The 17030-nt window shown below is 46.8% G+C and overlaps 2 protein-coding genes across 5 annotated transcripts in view; both read left to right on the top strand.

Annotated features, from left to right (window-relative positions):
• The window catches only part of atp2a2b (ATPase sarcoplasmic/endoplasmic reticulum Ca2+ transporting 2b), a 77844-nt gene extending 74726 nt beyond the window's left edge, over positions 1-3118 (top strand). The window contains exon 24 of the mRNA XM_063210235.1: positions 238-3118. Coding sequence (XP_063066305.1) covers positions 238-516 — 279 coding nt within the window. The 3' untranslated portion in view covers positions 517-3118. The remainder of the gene's footprint in view (positions 1-237) is intronic.
• A 7316-nt stretch (positions 3119-10434) lies between these two features.
• The window catches only part of bcr (BCR activator of RhoGEF and GTPase), a 236463-nt gene continuing 229867 nt past the window's right edge, over positions 10435-17030 (top strand). For all 4 annotated transcript variants that reach the window (XM_063210234.1, XM_063210233.1, XM_063210232.1 and 1 more), the window contains exon 1: positions 10435-13210. In XM_063210234.1, the coding sequence (XP_063066304.1) occupies positions 11380-13210 (1831 nt within the window). In that variant the 5' untranslated portion in view covers positions 10435-11379. The remainder of the gene's footprint in view (positions 13211-17030) is intronic.

Here is a 17030-nt window from a genome sequence, read left to right as displayed (position 1 = left end):
CACACACACACACCCCTGCCTCTACGTGGAGCCTCTGCTGGTACGTTTGTCCAATGCTGTCCACATGATGTTATGTGAACGCCCCTTTAGGAGCCCTGTGGTTAGGAGCCCATTGGAGGCTTTAGGTTGAGAAAATGCATAATGGAGAATGGCATAATGGAGTTCCCTTGTACATGTAAAAAAATTCCTTCATCGATATTTCATCAAATTTTCCGTTTTTCCCTCTTCCTTCTGCAGATGATTTTCCAGATCACTCCTCTGAACCTGACCCAGTGGCTGATGGTCCTGAAGATCTCACTGCCGGTGATCCTGCTGGACGAGGTGCTGAAGTTTGCGGCGCGCAGCTGCATGGACCGGCCAAAGGAGCTGGAGGAGGACAAGAAGGCGGGGGGCTGCTCTCTGGCGGGCTGCACCGAGGGCATCTCCTGGCCCTTTGTGGCGCTCGCACTGCCCCTGGTGCTCTGGATCTACAGCACCGACACCAACATGGCCGACATGTTCTTCTCCTCCTCCTGACTCAACACCTAACTAAGCACAACAACAACAACAACTACAACAACAACAAACAAACAAACATCAGACGACAAACAAACAGCGAAACGAAACGAAACACCCCCCTGCCCTTCCCTGCCTTGCCACACCCCCCACCCCTCCAGACCCATCCTCCTCCTCCTCCTCCTCCTCCTCCTCCTCCTCCTCCTCCTTCCTACTTCTCCTGTGTGTTGTAGCTGGTAGGGAATCGTATGTGTGTAAGCGTTTAGGTGTGTGTTTGCGTGCGAGGACGTGAAGTGTGTGGTGTGGGTTGGATTGGGTTGGGTTTGTGTTGGGTTTGTGTTGGGTTGGGGTTGGGGTTGGGGTCGCGTGCGTCTCTTTCAGAAGAAGTGTGCCTGTACATAAGGGAGCATGCACGAGAAGGAAACGAGTTGTAATGTTGTAACAACCATAACAATAATATAAGAGAGAATTCTAATGTTTCTTTTTAATAAAATAAAAGTGTATTTGAGGGGGGGTGGGGGGGGGGTATAATATGGGGAGCGGTAGGGGGGGCGGCACATTATTTTTTTTCCTTTTGAGTGTTTCTGGGAAGATATTTCTTTCGCCATTGAGGTGGAAGCATTTCCCCACCACATTTGATCTGATGATCAAGATGTTTTTCTTTCTCGTTTGCCATTTGGTTGCCTTTTTTTTAAAACAAAACAGAGTTTGTTTTATGATTTGAAATAGTAACGTTTTTTTTTTCTTCCCTCCTCCATAGTCTCATTTCTTAATCCATAGACATGTTTTCATTCATGTGTTGTTCTTGTGCCCCCTACTTTCTTTCCCCCTTGGAGAAGTTATGGCTGAGAGATTTGAACCCAAGGTCCAGAGAGAGATGTGTACAGAGATTTAACACTATTTTATGCAAGTCTTTTGTTTGCCTTTTTTAAAAAACTTTATTTTCCTTTTATTTTGACATCTTTTTCTGTTGTAAATGTGTTGTTTTGATGTGGAGAGTGAGTGCACGGTTGTGTCGACGTTGGTCGCTAGAGAGTGAGTGCACGGTTGTGTCGACGTTGGTCGCTAGACGCTGTTTACTGATGTTTACTGTTGTCCTTCATCCGAACAAACATCACACTCGTAAAGTATGAACTGTGTGCGTCCTGCGTGCGTGCGTGTGTGTGCTCGTGTGTGCGTGTGCGTGCTTGTGTGAATGTGTGTGTGTGTGTGTGTGTGCGTGCGTGCATGTGTGAATGTGTGTTTGTGCGTGCGCGCGTGCGTGCGGCTGATCTTGAGTTCTAGATGCATGAGCTAGGGTCAGAGTTTGAGTGGTGTGGGGATGGAAGGGAGGGAGGGAGGGAGGGAGGGGAGTTTTTGACGAGGGCATCAGGGATATGATATGGGTGATCATTTCTTCCTAAGTATCCTATTTAAATAACAAGAAAGAAAACAAGCAAATTTGACCATTCCTTCGAAAAAGCCTAAAGCGCTGCATGTTTTTGTGATCTTGCATGCACTGTGCGTGGGTGGGATTTAGCGCCCCCTCTCTTTAACCCCAGGAATAGATCTACGGCTGTGAGCGTGTGTTCCCCCAGTTATGTATAACAATAAAACTTTGTCTTTTTCCCTTTTTTTTCTTTCTCTGAAATGCTTGTATTCCATTTGATGTTAATTATTCTAACAGTACATTCTGATCGATCGGTAAAGCCAGTTCTTTCTGCACTAGGCAGAGCACAGCTACCTCAGTGGAGCCAGTCTCCATTCCACCGCCAGGCCCCATGTGCCCCCCCAGGCCCATGTGCCCCCTTGGGGCCCCCCTGTGCCCCAGCTTCTCGCTTGCTAGCCTCCCTCACCTCTGGGCTTCTTCTAGAAGAGTATACTAAGAAGCTGGTTTCTCGAAAGCATCATTGCTAACCAGTTACCAATTGGAAATTGCATTTCAGCCAAGTAAGTTGCTAACTTTAAAAATATCTAATAGAAGCGCCTGGAGTCCTCATTTTCAAGAATCATCTTCTATTAGATGATTTACCTCCTAACTCCACCTGGTTAACTCCTGAACTCCAGCTTCTTGCTATAGGCCCCAGTAGATTCACAAGCGTCAGTCTGTGACTCCGCTTCCTCCACTCCCCCCATCGCCCCCTGCTGGCCCTGCCCTGCCACCACCTGTGATTTGCTCATGCAGAAAACAAACGAACGAGTAGAAAAAAAATCGAGACCAAATCATTCCCATTTTTTTGTTTTGTTTCTTTTTTTCCCTTTTTTAAAAAGAATTTGTTTTTGTCTAAATGTGTTTTATAATTGACTTTGACATAGATTAACTTAATTTTTTGTTCATTTGGGTGTGTGTGTTGTTTTTTCCTGTGTCCTTGGGTGGGTGGGTTGGTGGGTGGGTTTGGACCATATTAGGATGTAAATGTTACCAATAGGGGATATTTCAAAAGGGGTGTGCGTATGTGTGTATGAATCAGAAGATACGACAACAATAAAAACCAAGATTGTGAGGAATTTTTATTTTCTCCGTTAAAGTGGCGGTTGGTTATTCTGTACATGAACTTGACTTGGCGCCATGGAGATAGAACAGCTATTGTCACACTTTTATTTTCTACATGGAAAGAAAATACACTCTCATGATACATACGAACCCTGTTGTCCCTGTCTTCATTTAATACACTCATGATACGTACGAACCCTGCTCTCTGTCTTCATTTACACTCATGATACGTACGAACCCTGCTCTCTGTCTTCATTTACACTCATGATACGTACGAACTCTGCCCTCTGTCTTCATTTATACTCATGAGTTTGTATTGTCTGTCAATATCTTGGTGGTACATTTGGGTCTTCTGGTGTGTGTGTGTGTGTGTGTGTGTGAGTTGACCCTTGCTAATTTTGACACTTGCGGTGCATAAATCTTTGCATAGTTTCACACTTGCACAAATTTCAAGGTGCCGTTTGTAGTAAATTGTTCTGTAAAGCCATGACCTGACTGGATTGACTTAACGGATGTACATTTTCAAAGATCTTTCCCCCACAGGGGTTCAGTTCAGTTCAACTTTATTGGAACCTGAAGCTAAATGGGGTTTGGGTTTTTAAAAAAGGATGACTGTCCTTACATTAAAACCACAAGCTACAAGGCATACAGTGGTGCTCATATGTTTACATACCCCAGCAGAATATACGCTTTCTTGGCAATTTCTCACAAAATATGAAGGATTACACAAAACCTTTTTTTTCACTCATTGCTAGTGACTGGCTTAAGATATTTATTAGCAATATTCTGTGTTTACTCTTTCAAAAGTATGATCACAACCCAAACTACCCGAATAACCCTGTTCAAAAGTTTACATACCCTAGTTTCTGATGCTGAATATGGCCCTGTTTAACATCAGGGACCGCTCTAAATTGTATGTGGTAGTTGTGAATAAGGTTCTTAATTTTCTCAGATGACAAAACAGCACATTCTTCCTGGCAGAATGGTTGTCTCCTATAATATTTTTGGGTGTCTTGCTGGAACCTCACATTTGAGGTTTCCCCTGAATGGCTCAATGATGTTGAGATCAGGAGAGTGAGACAGTCGCTCAAAAACTTCATTTCATTCTTTCTGAAGCTAATGATGGGTTGATTTGGCTTTCTGTGTTGAAATATTGTCATGTTGGCATGTCCAAACAATGGACCATGTGCAGTTTCAAGGCTGATGTGTGTCAAGTTTCCTCCAGTATTTTTCACAGGGCAATGTATTCATCATTCTGCGAGTATGGACCAAAAGTATAGTGCATTTGTAACTCAAATGTCCCCATGACATCAGTGGTCCATGACCATATTTCACAGAACGGATGGCGTAACTTTCATCATAGACTCCGTTGACTGTTCTCCAAATGGTACTGTTAATAGTGGCTGAAAAAAGTTCCATATTGATCTATTTTTTCCAAATGACTTTGTCACAGGCATTCTGATGCTTCTCACTATGCTATTTGGTGTATCATATGCAAAATAACATGTTTGCATTTTTGTAGTAATGGCTTTCTCCTGGCAACCCCCAACAGCCCATCTTTCCTCAAGTGCCTCTTTGCTGTACAGTTTAAAACATTTTTTCATGTTGTCCTACATTTCACCTGAAGTTATTTTTTTGGTTGTCCTATGCCTCCTGAACAATTTCCCTTGCAATGATCATGGCAATGCAATGATTCCCTTGCCCATTGGCTTGATTCCAACCAAACCCCTCTTATTGCATTTCTGAATTGAAATTCCAACAGTGCCAATATGACAATATTTCAACACAGAAAGCCAAATCAACCCATCTTTAGCTTCAGAAAGAATAAAATGAAGGTTTTTGAGCGACCATCTCACTCTCCTGATCTCAACATCATTGAGCCACTCAGGGGAAACCTCAAATGTGAGGTTCCAGCAAGACACCCAAAGATATTACAGGAAACAACCATTCTGCCAGGAAGAATGTGCTGTTTTGTCATCTGAGAAAATTAAGAACCTTATTCACAACTACCACAAACAATTTAGAGCGGTCCCTGATGTTAAACAGGGCCATATTCAGCATCAGAAACTAGGGTATGTAAACTTTTGAACAGGGTCATTTGGGTAGTTTGGGTTGTGATCATGCTTTTGAAAGAGTAAACACAGAAGATTGCTAATACATGTCTTAAGCCAGTCACTAGCAATGAGTGAAAAAAAAAGGTTTTGTGTAATCCTTCATATTTTGTGAGAAATCGCAGAGAAAGCGTATATTCTGCTGGGGTATGTAAACATATGAGCACCACTGTATATGGAGTCTAAAAACACTTTTGGCTACACAAAGAACAATTAAATAATACAAGGGCAGTGCTGACTTAAAACAGTGGAATAACTGGTGTAACGATTATTAATTTCCCCCCGGGGATCAATAAAGTTACTCTACTACTGCTATAGTATCATTATGCTACTAGTGTTGTACTTACAGTGCATCATGAATTTACTACGTAATACACCTCTGCTTTAAGACGGCTTCTTCCCCCAATGTATCAGACTGTTGAATTCAAAAACATCAACATGGTAAGGAATCCACTCTTCGCATCTCCCCTGCCATTTAAAATAATAATAAAAAAACTTTTTAAATATATTTTTCCTACTTTTTTTGCCTTTTTACTTTCTTTTTTAACCTTTTTGGGACTCTCAGAGCAGGGAAGCTTTTCATTGTGTGTATATATATATATGTGTTTCATATACCGGTATATACACATGGCAAAATATCTTGTATCTTATATCTTCCTTGATAAGCCTAACTTAGATACTTCAGAGTATACCAAGAAGCTGGTTCAGGAGTAAACCAGGTGAAGTTAAGACTGAGGTACAGTATATCACGAAAGTGATTACACCCCTCACAGTTTTGCAGATTTTTGAGTATATCTTTCCATAGGAAAGCATTACAGAAATTTCACTTTGACACAATGATTAGTGACCTTTTAACAACATATTTAACCGCTTAAATTTCTTGTTCACTCAGAAAAAAACTAAATACAGCCATTAATGTTTGAACATGTACTCACAAAAGTGAGTACACCCCAGATTAAAATCCAGTACAGAAGGGGCTGTGTTGGCTTGAATCGTCTCGAATTGAAATTAAATGAAAAGGGAGGTCATCAGTGTGCGTTTCAATCTTTCTTTGCATTGAACTTTTACATTTTGAGTCTGCATCTGGCTTAAATAGATTGGTGTGAGATTTGAATGCAATCCTATGGAGAATATCAGGATCTGCTTCAGTAGTCACAGTGCATGATGACATGCATGTTTCTTTTAGGTGTATTTCAGATTGCCAATGTTGACAGCATTCATGCATCCCCAAACCATGTCAGTCCCACTACCATGCTTGGCTATGGAGAGGATACAACTTTTTTGTAAAACTCACTTGTTTACCACCACACATGCTTGACACCATCTAAAGTATATTTGTTTATCTTGGTCTCTTCAGATCACACAACATGGTTCCAGTGATCCATATCCTTGGTCTGTTCATCTCTCTTGAGACCAAGATAAACAAATTTGCTTTAGATGGTGTCAAGCATGTGTAGTGGTAAACAAGTGAGTTTTACAAAAAAGTTGTATCCTCTCCATAGCCAAGCATGGTAGTGGGACTGACATGGTTTGGGGATGCATGAATGCTGTCAACATTGGCAATCTGAAATACACCTAAAAGAAACATGCATGTCATCATGCACTGTGACTACTGAAGCAGATCCTGATATTCTCCATAGGATTGCATTCAAATCTCACACCAATATATTTAAGCCAGATGCAGACTCAAAATGTAAAAGTTCAATGCAAAGAAAGGTTGAAACGCACACTGATGACCTCCCTTTTCATCCCTCTTCATTTCGTTTCAATTCGAGACGATTCGAGCCAACACAGCCCCTTCTCTACCGGATTTTAATCTGGGGTGTACTCACTTTTGTGAGTACATGTTCAAACATTATTGGCTGTATTTAGTTTTTTTCTGAGTGAACAAGAAATTTAAGCGGTTAAATATGTTGTTAAAAGGTCACTAATCATTGTGTCAAAGTGAAATTTCTGTAATGCTTTCCTATGAAAAGATATACTCAAAAATCTGCAAAACTGTGAGGGGTGTATTCACTTTCGTGATATACTGTACATCATCTAAGACTCCTCTATTAGGTGACTTGTTTTCATAGTACAGCGCTTGGAGGACTTTTACGGCGCTTGGAGGACTTTTGAAGTAGTCCGTCGAATGAAAAAGGTTCCCCATCCCTGCCTTAGGGCCTTAGCCACTTTGCCCCCAAAATTGGGGCCTCCTAAATTGAGTTTGAAAAAAAGATATTATTATTATAATAATTATTATTTATGAGGGGGGCCTCCTGACCAGTTAAGCTTAGGACCTCCACAACCTTAGCAGCGGTCCTGAACAGAACATAGGGGGCTAGTCAAACCGCGTTCTCCCATCCTGTGCTCTCTGGCCTGTTTGCCTCAGTATCGCCCTGCCTCCTTGGACTTAATAAAGCAGTGGTAACTTACTTTTTTTTCTTATAGCACCCCCTTACGTATCCCCAACCCAAACATCTACATGTGTATAAGCACTACAAATTATTTAAGTGGGCCTCAATTGGCTGGGCACTGCCCTGCTACACCAGCGACCCAGGTTCGACCCAGGTTGAGAACAACTATAATAAAGTATCCACAGCACGCAGTCAATTAGCGTATACCAGGGAGCTTGTCCCCCATTCGACAGAAGTATTTAATTCTTATGAATTATTAATTCGGGATTAAAAATGTCATGTAACGGTAGCCATTGAAACAATGACCTTTGAATTGTGTCCTTGCAAGATATCGAATAAAACACTTTGAGCATCAGTGATGTTGAGCCTCACATCACCTAACCAGCGGAGACCACAGGGAGGAATTCGTTTGACCCATTGAAACACGAGGGGCCTATTCTAAGAAGCTGGTTCAGGAGTAAACCAGGCTAAGTTAAGAGGTAAATCACCTAATAGAAGAGCCTAGAGTCTTAGAAAATTGAGGACTCCATGCTCTTCTATTAGATGATTTACCTCTTAGCTTAACCTGGTTTACTCCTAAAACAGCTTCTTAGTATACGGCCCAGGTATTTACAGTTGGACCACAAACAAAGTCCTGCTACTACATCACTGTACCATGCAGCTGTGCAATACAACGGGCCCCAGGATAAGGTGACTCCGGTGGGAAGGACCACAGTGACGATGGGTGTTATTACCTGGTATTACTTTGTTACAATTCATTTTCAATTCATTCTTTAGTTCAGACCCAGGGGGATCCACATCACATTAAAAAACAAAGCATCACAACACGGTACATATCTTAAAAACAAAAAACAAAAAAACAAAAACCCAGAACAGCATACAAAGAAAAAGGAGGGGAAAAAGCAAAAAACACAGATATATCATAATTCTCAATTCATTGTCCCTCATACAGGCATGCTCGCCAGTGATTCCTCATGTTTGAGAGGAGTCTCACAGAGCTACATTTAGGGCTGGCCAGGACAGCAACTAGGGTATTTTGTGACTCAGATGCCCTGCACATGAATTTATATATATGGTTAGGGAAAGATATGGTTATTTTGGGAAATCTGTGAACTAATTTATTACCAATAGATATTGGAAATATGATTTTAAAAAATTCCATTTAAAAAAAAAAAACATTTCTACACATTTAAGGCCATTTTTTGACGTTTTTGACCAAAAACGGAGTTCAAATGTGGTCAAATATCCAAAAATACCCCTCAATTGAATTCACTGGGTCAGTAATGTGTGGGAAAATGTGAACATCTGTCTCTGTATGTAGTTTACTTCAGAAGTTATGACCCATTATGCATCCTTTCCCCACAATCTGCAGTGTTTCCATTTTTACATAGGCCTTCTGTGCACCCCAACTTTGACGGGGTGTCACGGAAATTCCCATTGGATTTGGCCGTGGATAAATTGTGAGGTGTGTCCAGACACCTGTAAGAACACATGGTAAAAAAATCTATTGGTAATAAATTAGTTCACAGATTTCCCAAAATATCCATATCTTTCCCTAACTAATAAGACTGCTCCTGTCCCTAATTAATGTCACAGTGGCAGTGAAATTAAGTTAAAGCGCAACATAATTGGGTGTGCAGGTGACAAGAGGCAAAAAAAATGAGAGTAAGAGATGACAAGATGGAGCTGGTGAAATGGTCACATGGTCTTTGTCGGCAGCAGTTTGATCCTGTCCTGGTACAGTTGCCAGAGACTGTTTGGTGGGCAGACTGTGTGGTGTAGATAAGACCGCCGACCGACTTTCCTGGCAGGCCTTTATAATAAGGACCTTCATGGAGATGTACGTTGGTGAGCTTTTGCAAAATATTGAAATACAGTTCTGTTGTCGGTGACGTCATCACGAGGCCACTGAGGCAAGGGAGGACGGGAGTCCGCATAATGAAATACACACATTGGGCCCTTCTCAAAAAATAGTGCACTGCACTTTCAAGTGGATCAGCCTAATTAGTCACACCCAGTGATTGGATACTCTTTATTAGTCACACTCAGTGATTGGATATTCCGTAGAGTTCACCAAAGAGTATCCAATCACTGGGCGTGACTATTTAGGCTGATACACTTGGAAGTGCACTGCACTAGGTTTTGAGAACGGCTCACTGACAGAGGGAAAGTGAAGTTTTGTGGTAATGACATGCATTGGTCGCATGAGGGCAGCAGAGTTCCAAAAAGACACTTGTGCGCCTTTCCAGAGTGAAAACCGCTCGTCACCTTTCTGAGTGAGGAAGAAGCGATGACCTCATCCTAGGGACTTCACTGCAGACAGGCACTCGAAGGGGCCGATTAATTGAGGTTCTTTAGGAGGTATGCATCTGGTTTAATCGATCACAGCCATCCAAAGATAATAACCATTTAAGGACATTAAATATTAAAACATTGGCCATTTTTCTCCTATGACCACATTTCAGCCTCATTATAAAACCCCTTTGTTCTGGTCTGTCCTCCTCTCCTCTCCATGCCTCGTGGATCTGGAGGCGCTGTTGTGTCGGTTCAGAAAAGCAGGCCAGGGCATCATTCCAATATTGTACAAAGGTAACAAGTTCAACACCTGCTATACACATTTTCATAAAATGCTGTTTTTTTCTCCCAGTTTTTTTGTTTTTTAAATCATCCATAAGCATGGCCTGGTCTGGTTAGGGTGTAGACCAAAGTCTGCAGAGTGGGCAATATGACCCACAAGTTAAATTAAAAAAATGTCTAAAGCAATGATAATTTATCAGATTTCAAGAATGAACACGCTTCTTTTACTCTGTCAACGGCATGTCGCATCAGGATAGTCTACCACACTGTGACATCGACGCAACTAACGGCATGTCTCTTTAAATGGCACGAGCGACTGGGAGAGCGTCAATCATTGTCGGTCTAGTCCCGCCCTTTCCTGCAGCAGCGTTCCCAGCGAGCTCCAGACAGACAGAACAGAAACGCACAACAGAAGCAAGAGAGTGAGCGGAGATGTGACCACAATGTGCGGCGATAATTAACACTGAAAATGGGATAAAGGGAGCGCAAGCAAGAGCAAACCATTTTCTCGTCTGGGGCGCAACCTTTGGAGAAGGTATAACCATTTTCCCTGGGAAGTTTCTTTCTTCTATTGTACTTTTTTCTTATCCCATCCGCAATTTCCATTTTGTCTAATGCTGGAAGGCTACAAAAGAGGAGGCAACGAGACGTTGAGTAAATGATGATGATGGAAACGGGATGTCGTAGCACGAATACAGACGGGACAGCAGTGGAGTATGAAGGAAACGCAAATTTAAACGGAATGAAGGGATTTCCAATGGCATGAGAAACGCGTCGCTTTCTTTGCGTCGCTTTCTTTCTTAAATACGCACAGGAGTTGCTTTTTCTGAAGACCTACAGTCTCGGTCCGGAGGACAGATGCTGTCATTGTGTGGGGCGCCGAGATTTTGTCACCGTAAAAGCTGCAAGTGGTGGAGGTGGAGCAGGAACGATGCGAGCAAGAGTAAGAAGAATGAACACTGCTTTGTTGTTAACACGTTTCCCCAATAGGTTTGCCGAGAGCCAGGATACATATCTTGCTAGTAGTGTTGTCAAAATAAAACGTTGTGTTGTTGTGGGCCATATTAGGAAGGAGTCATCCAAACACCTGAGGACACTCTCAGAACATCCTTGAAGGAAAGGTGGCCTTGAAATGCTATTGTCCTGCGTTGCATATGGTCACTTTTTTACGCCAGTCCTCGTAATAGTTTGAAGGATATCAGCGTGACAGGTCTGGAATAACCGTTGCAGCAGGAGTTGCAGTGTGCACACATTTCTTTTCCTGGATCTTGTGTCAGCGCCAGCGGAATATAAAAACTAGTTTCAACAAACAACAACAGTGTCAACAATGGTGGAGCCGGTGGGTTTTATCGAAGCCTGGAAAGCGCAGTTCCCCGAGTCCGAGCCCCCGAAAATGGAGCTCCGCTCGGTGGGCGGAATCGAGGTGGAGCTGGAGAAGTGCAAGGCCTCCATCCGGCGCCTGGAGATGGAGGTCAACAAAGAGCGCTTCCGCATGATCTACCTGCAAACGCTACTGGCCAAGGAGCGCAAGAGCTACGACCGCCAGCGCTGGGGCTTCAGGAAAGCGGGTGTCATGGGCGGCGAGATGGGGGCAGAGCCATTGCCCGGTCCAGGGCCAGGGGCAGCAGTGGGGGTGGGGGACCCCCAGCAGCAGCCTCCCCAGCTTCACGCACAGGAGCAGGGGGAGCGTAGCCGGTTCCAGCCCGTGGCGGGTGACACCCCCATCCGCTCCAAGCCCAGGCCCCCACCGGCCAGGAAGTCGGCCTCCCACGGGGACGGGCTGGAGGTCCAGTCTGCGTTCGAGCCGGTGCAGCCCGGTAGCGGCGGCGGCTCCGGTGCCGGGAGCGAGACGGACGGGCTCTCCCCGTCCAAGCAGCCTCGCAGTGGGGGTGGGGGTGGTGGTTCGGGTGGGGTCTCCCCGCGCCGGCCTCACCCGCACCCGCACCCCCCGCCCGACAAGGACCTGCCCTCTGACCCCAAGGACCCCAAGGGGGGGCCCGGCATGGGGCTCGGCGTCGCCGCGCTGCGCTCCAACTTTGAGCGCATCAAGCGGGCCAACTCACACTCGTCTGCGGAAGGCGGCAAGGGTGGTGGTGGTGGTGGCGGTGGCCTACCAGGCGGCGTCCAAGAGAAGCAGCCCTTCTACGCCAACATGGAGTTCCACCACGAGCGTGGCCTGGTGCGGGTCAACGACCGCGAGGTCTCGGAGAAGATCGGCACGCTGGGCACGCAGGCCATGCAGATGGAGCGCAAGCGCTCGCTGCACTCGCTGCCGGGCAACCTGGCCACCGTGGCGGGCGACCTGCGGCCCAAGCCGGTCTACAGGGGGCGCTCCACCGAGAGCACGTGCGGCTACGATGCCGAGTACGAGGACGGGGAGCCCAGCCCCAGGTACCGCGCCAACGGGGCCAAGCAGCAGCAGCAGCAGCCCCCGCCCCCCTGGCAGGCCTCCGAGTACCAGCCCTACACCAGCGTCTACGTGGGCGGGATGGTGGTGGGCGACGGGGGCGTCGGGGGCGGCGTTGGGGGGGTGGTGATGAGGGAGCACCCTCCAGGCGGGGGGGACGACCATCAGCTGACCTGGCCGCGGCGCTCCTACTCGCCGGGCAGCTTCGAGGACGCGGGCTGCGGCGGCGGGGGTGGCTACACGCCCGACTGCAGCTCCAACGAGAACCTGACGTCCAGCGAGGACGACTTCTCCTCGGGCCAGTCCAGCCACGTCTCGCCCAGCCCCACCGCCGCCTACCGCCGGCCCTTTGCCGCCTCGCGCGACAAGAGCCGCTCGCCCTCGCAGAACTCCCAGAACTCCCAGCACTCCTTCGACAGCAGCAGCCCGCCGACGCCGCAGTCCCAGAAGCGGCACCGGGACCGGGGCCAGCATCCGCACCACCACCAGCATCACCATCACCATGGCAGCCACCAGCAGCAGCCGCATCAGCATCAGCACCACCCGCATCCCCATCACCTCCCCCACCACCCCCAGCCGCATCCGCAGGGCCACGTGGTGGTCTCCGAGGCCACCATCGTCGGCGTGCGCAAGACCGGGCAGATATGGCCGCCGCCCTCCTCCTCCTCCTCCGCCTCCCATCACCACGCCGACGGAGACTCCACCCCCTCCAGCAGGGCCTCCCACGACAACAGTTTCCATGGAGACGGCGGTAAGTGCAGCGGTGATTTGTTGTGTATAAACGGTTCCGCTGGAATGGAAGCTGCTGGTGCTGCCGCTGTTGCTGCTGCTGCAACAGCCTATAAACCAACCTCAACCCCCAACCCCCAACCCCCCAACACCAACCTCCATCTCCATCTCCATCTCCAACCCCAGTCAGAGCCTCATCACTGGGAGCACCAGAGGGGAACAGATGGGGGGGTTGGTTGGTCGGTGTGTTGTGGTGTGGTTTTGGTGTGGTTTGTTAGGTTGTACTGTATGGTGTTGCTACCTGGTTGGTCATTCAGGTTTTATGGGATGGTGGATTGGCTATTCAGGTTGAAGTGGGGGTCGGTTGGTTGGTTATTTGGCTTGTATGGTTTGGGCGGGTGGTATTTTAGGTGTATGGCTTGGGGTGGGATGGGGGTTATTTTGGTTATATGGATTGGGGAAAGAGGGGATTGGTTTTGATATGCAGCCTGTGGTATGGACGGGGCGAGAGGGGGGGGGGGGGGGTTGGTTGGTTATTCATCTTGTATAGGACGTTGGGATTGCTTGATTGGTTAGTTATTCATGTTACATGTTCCTATACTGCCCTATAAAGTCAAAGGGCAGTAACTACACTAACATTGGAACTGAGAAAAAGGCACACACTAAGCTACAGTCTACCCTGGGACTGGGGTATGCAGTAGATAGGCACGAAAGAGAAAGAATCTTAACTTGCTTCCATCCGTAATTAACCAATCATTACCCACCTATTGCTGACTTGTTGCAATTAATCACCATGTTGCGCGTGGTCTCACTCATCCTAAACCGCTATGTGTAACAAACGCCACTTGGCCTACTACTACAGTACGTCTAACGCTGCTTCCTTGTGACAAATGTCAGTCACGAGCTGCTACTTCTACTTGGCATTCGTTTGTTCCTCATCTCGTCTCATGGGAACTTCTCTGAGGCACATGAGAGAGTGCTGAGGTCCAGTCGGCCAACAAAGGCTGGTCATTGTTTCCAGCAGCCAGTGCTGCGTTCTTACCAACAGGGCTGGTCTGAGCATCTGGCATAGCGGGCAGTTTCCGGTGGGCCCCGCATCCTTGTGGGCTACTAGTTTCAGAAATGTATTTTCTTTTTACATTCTTGAAAATAAGGACCCACAAGGGTGCAGGGCCCACAGGTTAGTCAGCTCTGCGCCGCTAAGTTTGAGGGGCCCCTTTAAGCCAAAAGTGCCCGGGCCCTATTTCTCCCCCAGTTCAGCCCTGGCTCTGACCAGCCACCCAGAGCTGCTAATATTTTTAACAAGCCTTCTGTCCCCCCCCCCCCTCCTGCTTAGTGCCTCAGTGTCGTGACACTGCTCCATTTCACCTTTGACCCCAGTCCAATCAGACAAGGAGGTCGTCAATTGGCCAGCAGTGGCAGAGCAGTCATCTTCCTCATTCCATCTCTCTCTCCGTCTGAGGCCCAATCTCAAAGCCCAGTCTTCTAGCCTCGCTAGGACGTGAAACAGCCATTGATTGGATACTCTTTGGCAAACTCCGCGGAGTATCATGTCCTAGCAAGGATAGCCTAGAAAACTGGGCATTGAGATAGGACCATTGTCTCTCTCTCTTTCTCTTGCTCTCTCTTGTCACCTCTTTGCACTCTTCTTTCCGTCTTTTCTCTGTCTGTCTCACTCTACTCCCACTAGTCTTCATCCTCCTCTCTCCATCCAACCTCCACCCCCTTTGGTCTCTCTCTCTCTCTCTCTCTCTCTCTCCCCCTCTCTCTCTCTCTCTCTCTCTCTCTCTCTCTCTCTCTCTCTCTCTCTCTCTCTCTCCCCCTCTCTCTCTGCCCATCTGAGTCAGCCCTCCTGTATGGCCTGTCCATTGGAAGAGAGTGAGGCAGTTTCAGCTCCATCTCAGCTCTATCTCAGCTCTATCTCCATCTCCATCTCTGCCTTGGTCGCTGTTGGCTAATTAGCTAATGCACCTCACGTAGCAGGATGAACAGACACACAGAGAACAGAGGGAGGGAGGGAGGGAGGCGGAGAGGTACGCGGGTGGGGGCCTTGGGTGGAGGGAGTTAGAAGAGGAGAAGAGGAGTAGTCCCATGGCCCAGCCGTGGCTTTAACGGTAGGGCACTCGGCTGCTACGCTGGCCGACCCCTCATTTGCAGACCCTTCTCCGTCTCTCTCTCTCCAATCGTTTCCTGTCTCCCTTGACTGTCCTAATAATAATATATAATAGTAATAAAGTCTAAAAAGACCAAAAAATATCTTTAAAAAAAGAAGAATGGATGCTGCAGTGTTTTTCGACACGAAGAGAGTCATTTAACATCTCCTACAGTGTATTTGGTCCCAGAGTACTCTCTAAGGGTTGAATTAGCACTGTCTTTTTACTGTGTGAGAGGACTAAGGGAGAACTTTCTCTCTCACACACTCTCTCCCTCCCTCTGTCTCTCTCCCTCTCTCTCTCTCTCTCTCTCTCTCTGCCCCCCCTCTCTCTCTCTCTCTTTCTCTGCTTAGAGAGCCTGTCAACCTGCAGCCTGTAACAGTGTGTGATAGTGTGTGTATTTAACACAGTGTGTGTGTGTTTGTGTGAGTGTGTGTGTGGGGGGGGGGGTGTATTTGTGTCTCACCATGCGAATACACTCTGTGTGTGTGTGTGTCTGTGTGTGTGTGTGTGTGTGTGTGTGTGTGTGTGTGTGTGTGTGTGTGTGTGTGTGTGTGTGTGTGTGTGTGTGTGTATGTGTGTGTGTGTGTGTGTGTGTGTGTGTGTGTGTGTGTGTGTGTGTGTGTGTGTGTGCATACACTCATGTGTACATAAATAAATTTCATGGAATCCATCCATGGTTGATTTCTTTGGAAGAGCTTCCCGAGCTAAAATAAATAAATAAAAAACCTCCCACCTCTCTTACTGCACTTGGAATTCCTTTTTGAACGCAGAACAGATTCGTTCGTTACAAGTCAAAACTCAAATGGAGCAAATTCCTCCAGCACCGTCACCCAGCATACCCCCCCAAGCACACACACACACACTTCCGCACACCCTCCCTACCTCCCTCCCTCCCTGTCGCGATAGTTCCCATGGCGCCCAGCTATGGAATCAGACCACAGGTGTTTCGCAGAACAGAATCAGTCAGGGGGAAGGAACGAGAAGGGAACACATTTGGATACGAGGAAATTGATGGAGGAGGAGGCGTCTGTAAAAAACTGCTGGGAAGGCCATTTCTCCCCCCCCCCCCTGTCAGACCGGTTTGCCAGACTCAGTGCTTACTCACGGGTATTTGGACGGTGGACAGACAGGACATGCTTCCTCAGATGTCTGCAGGGTGTTCATGGGCGTACTTTCCACTAGGCAAATCTAGGCAATTGCCTAGGGCCCCAACTAAATCTATCCTCCTCCATAGGGGCCCCAACTGTCACACCAGTCGCAGTAAAGACACAAACAAGTAGGCTTGATCTGAATTTGTCAACTATGTTAAGTGATCGAAAATACCTTTTCAGTATGTGAGACAAGGCACTGAAATAGCACCAAAACACAGACTTTCATCTTTATGCAATGACTTTTGAGGGCCCCATGTTTGGCTTGATCCGCCCCTGTGTGTTAATAACAGAAGCTGTTCCAAGTACATGTGGATGCTAGCTAAGCTAGCACAGCTTGTTGCATAGTTGCGGGTTTCAGATCGTGATCCGGGACTCTGACCCAGTTTCCTTCCAACACGGGTGACTTTACGTTCACTTTGCAACTGGTCTAGAGCAGTGTTTCCCAACCTTTTTTATCTTGTGTACCCCCTAAGCATTTTCGTTTTGCCATGAATACCCCCTAAGTCAAGTTTTATATCACTTTCTCTATCCCAGT

The sequence above is a fragment of the Engraulis encrasicolus genome, chromosome 11, assembly GCF_034702125.1.
Source record: "Engraulis encrasicolus isolate BLACKSEA-1 chromosome 11, IST_EnEncr_1.0, whole genome shotgun sequence".
In the NCBI taxonomy this organism is placed as follows: domain Eukaryota; kingdom Metazoa; phylum Chordata; class Actinopteri; order Clupeiformes; family Engraulidae; genus Engraulis; species Engraulis encrasicolus.
Note: the sequence above shows the minus strand (reverse complement) of the source record. Positions and strands in the feature narration are given on the sequence as shown.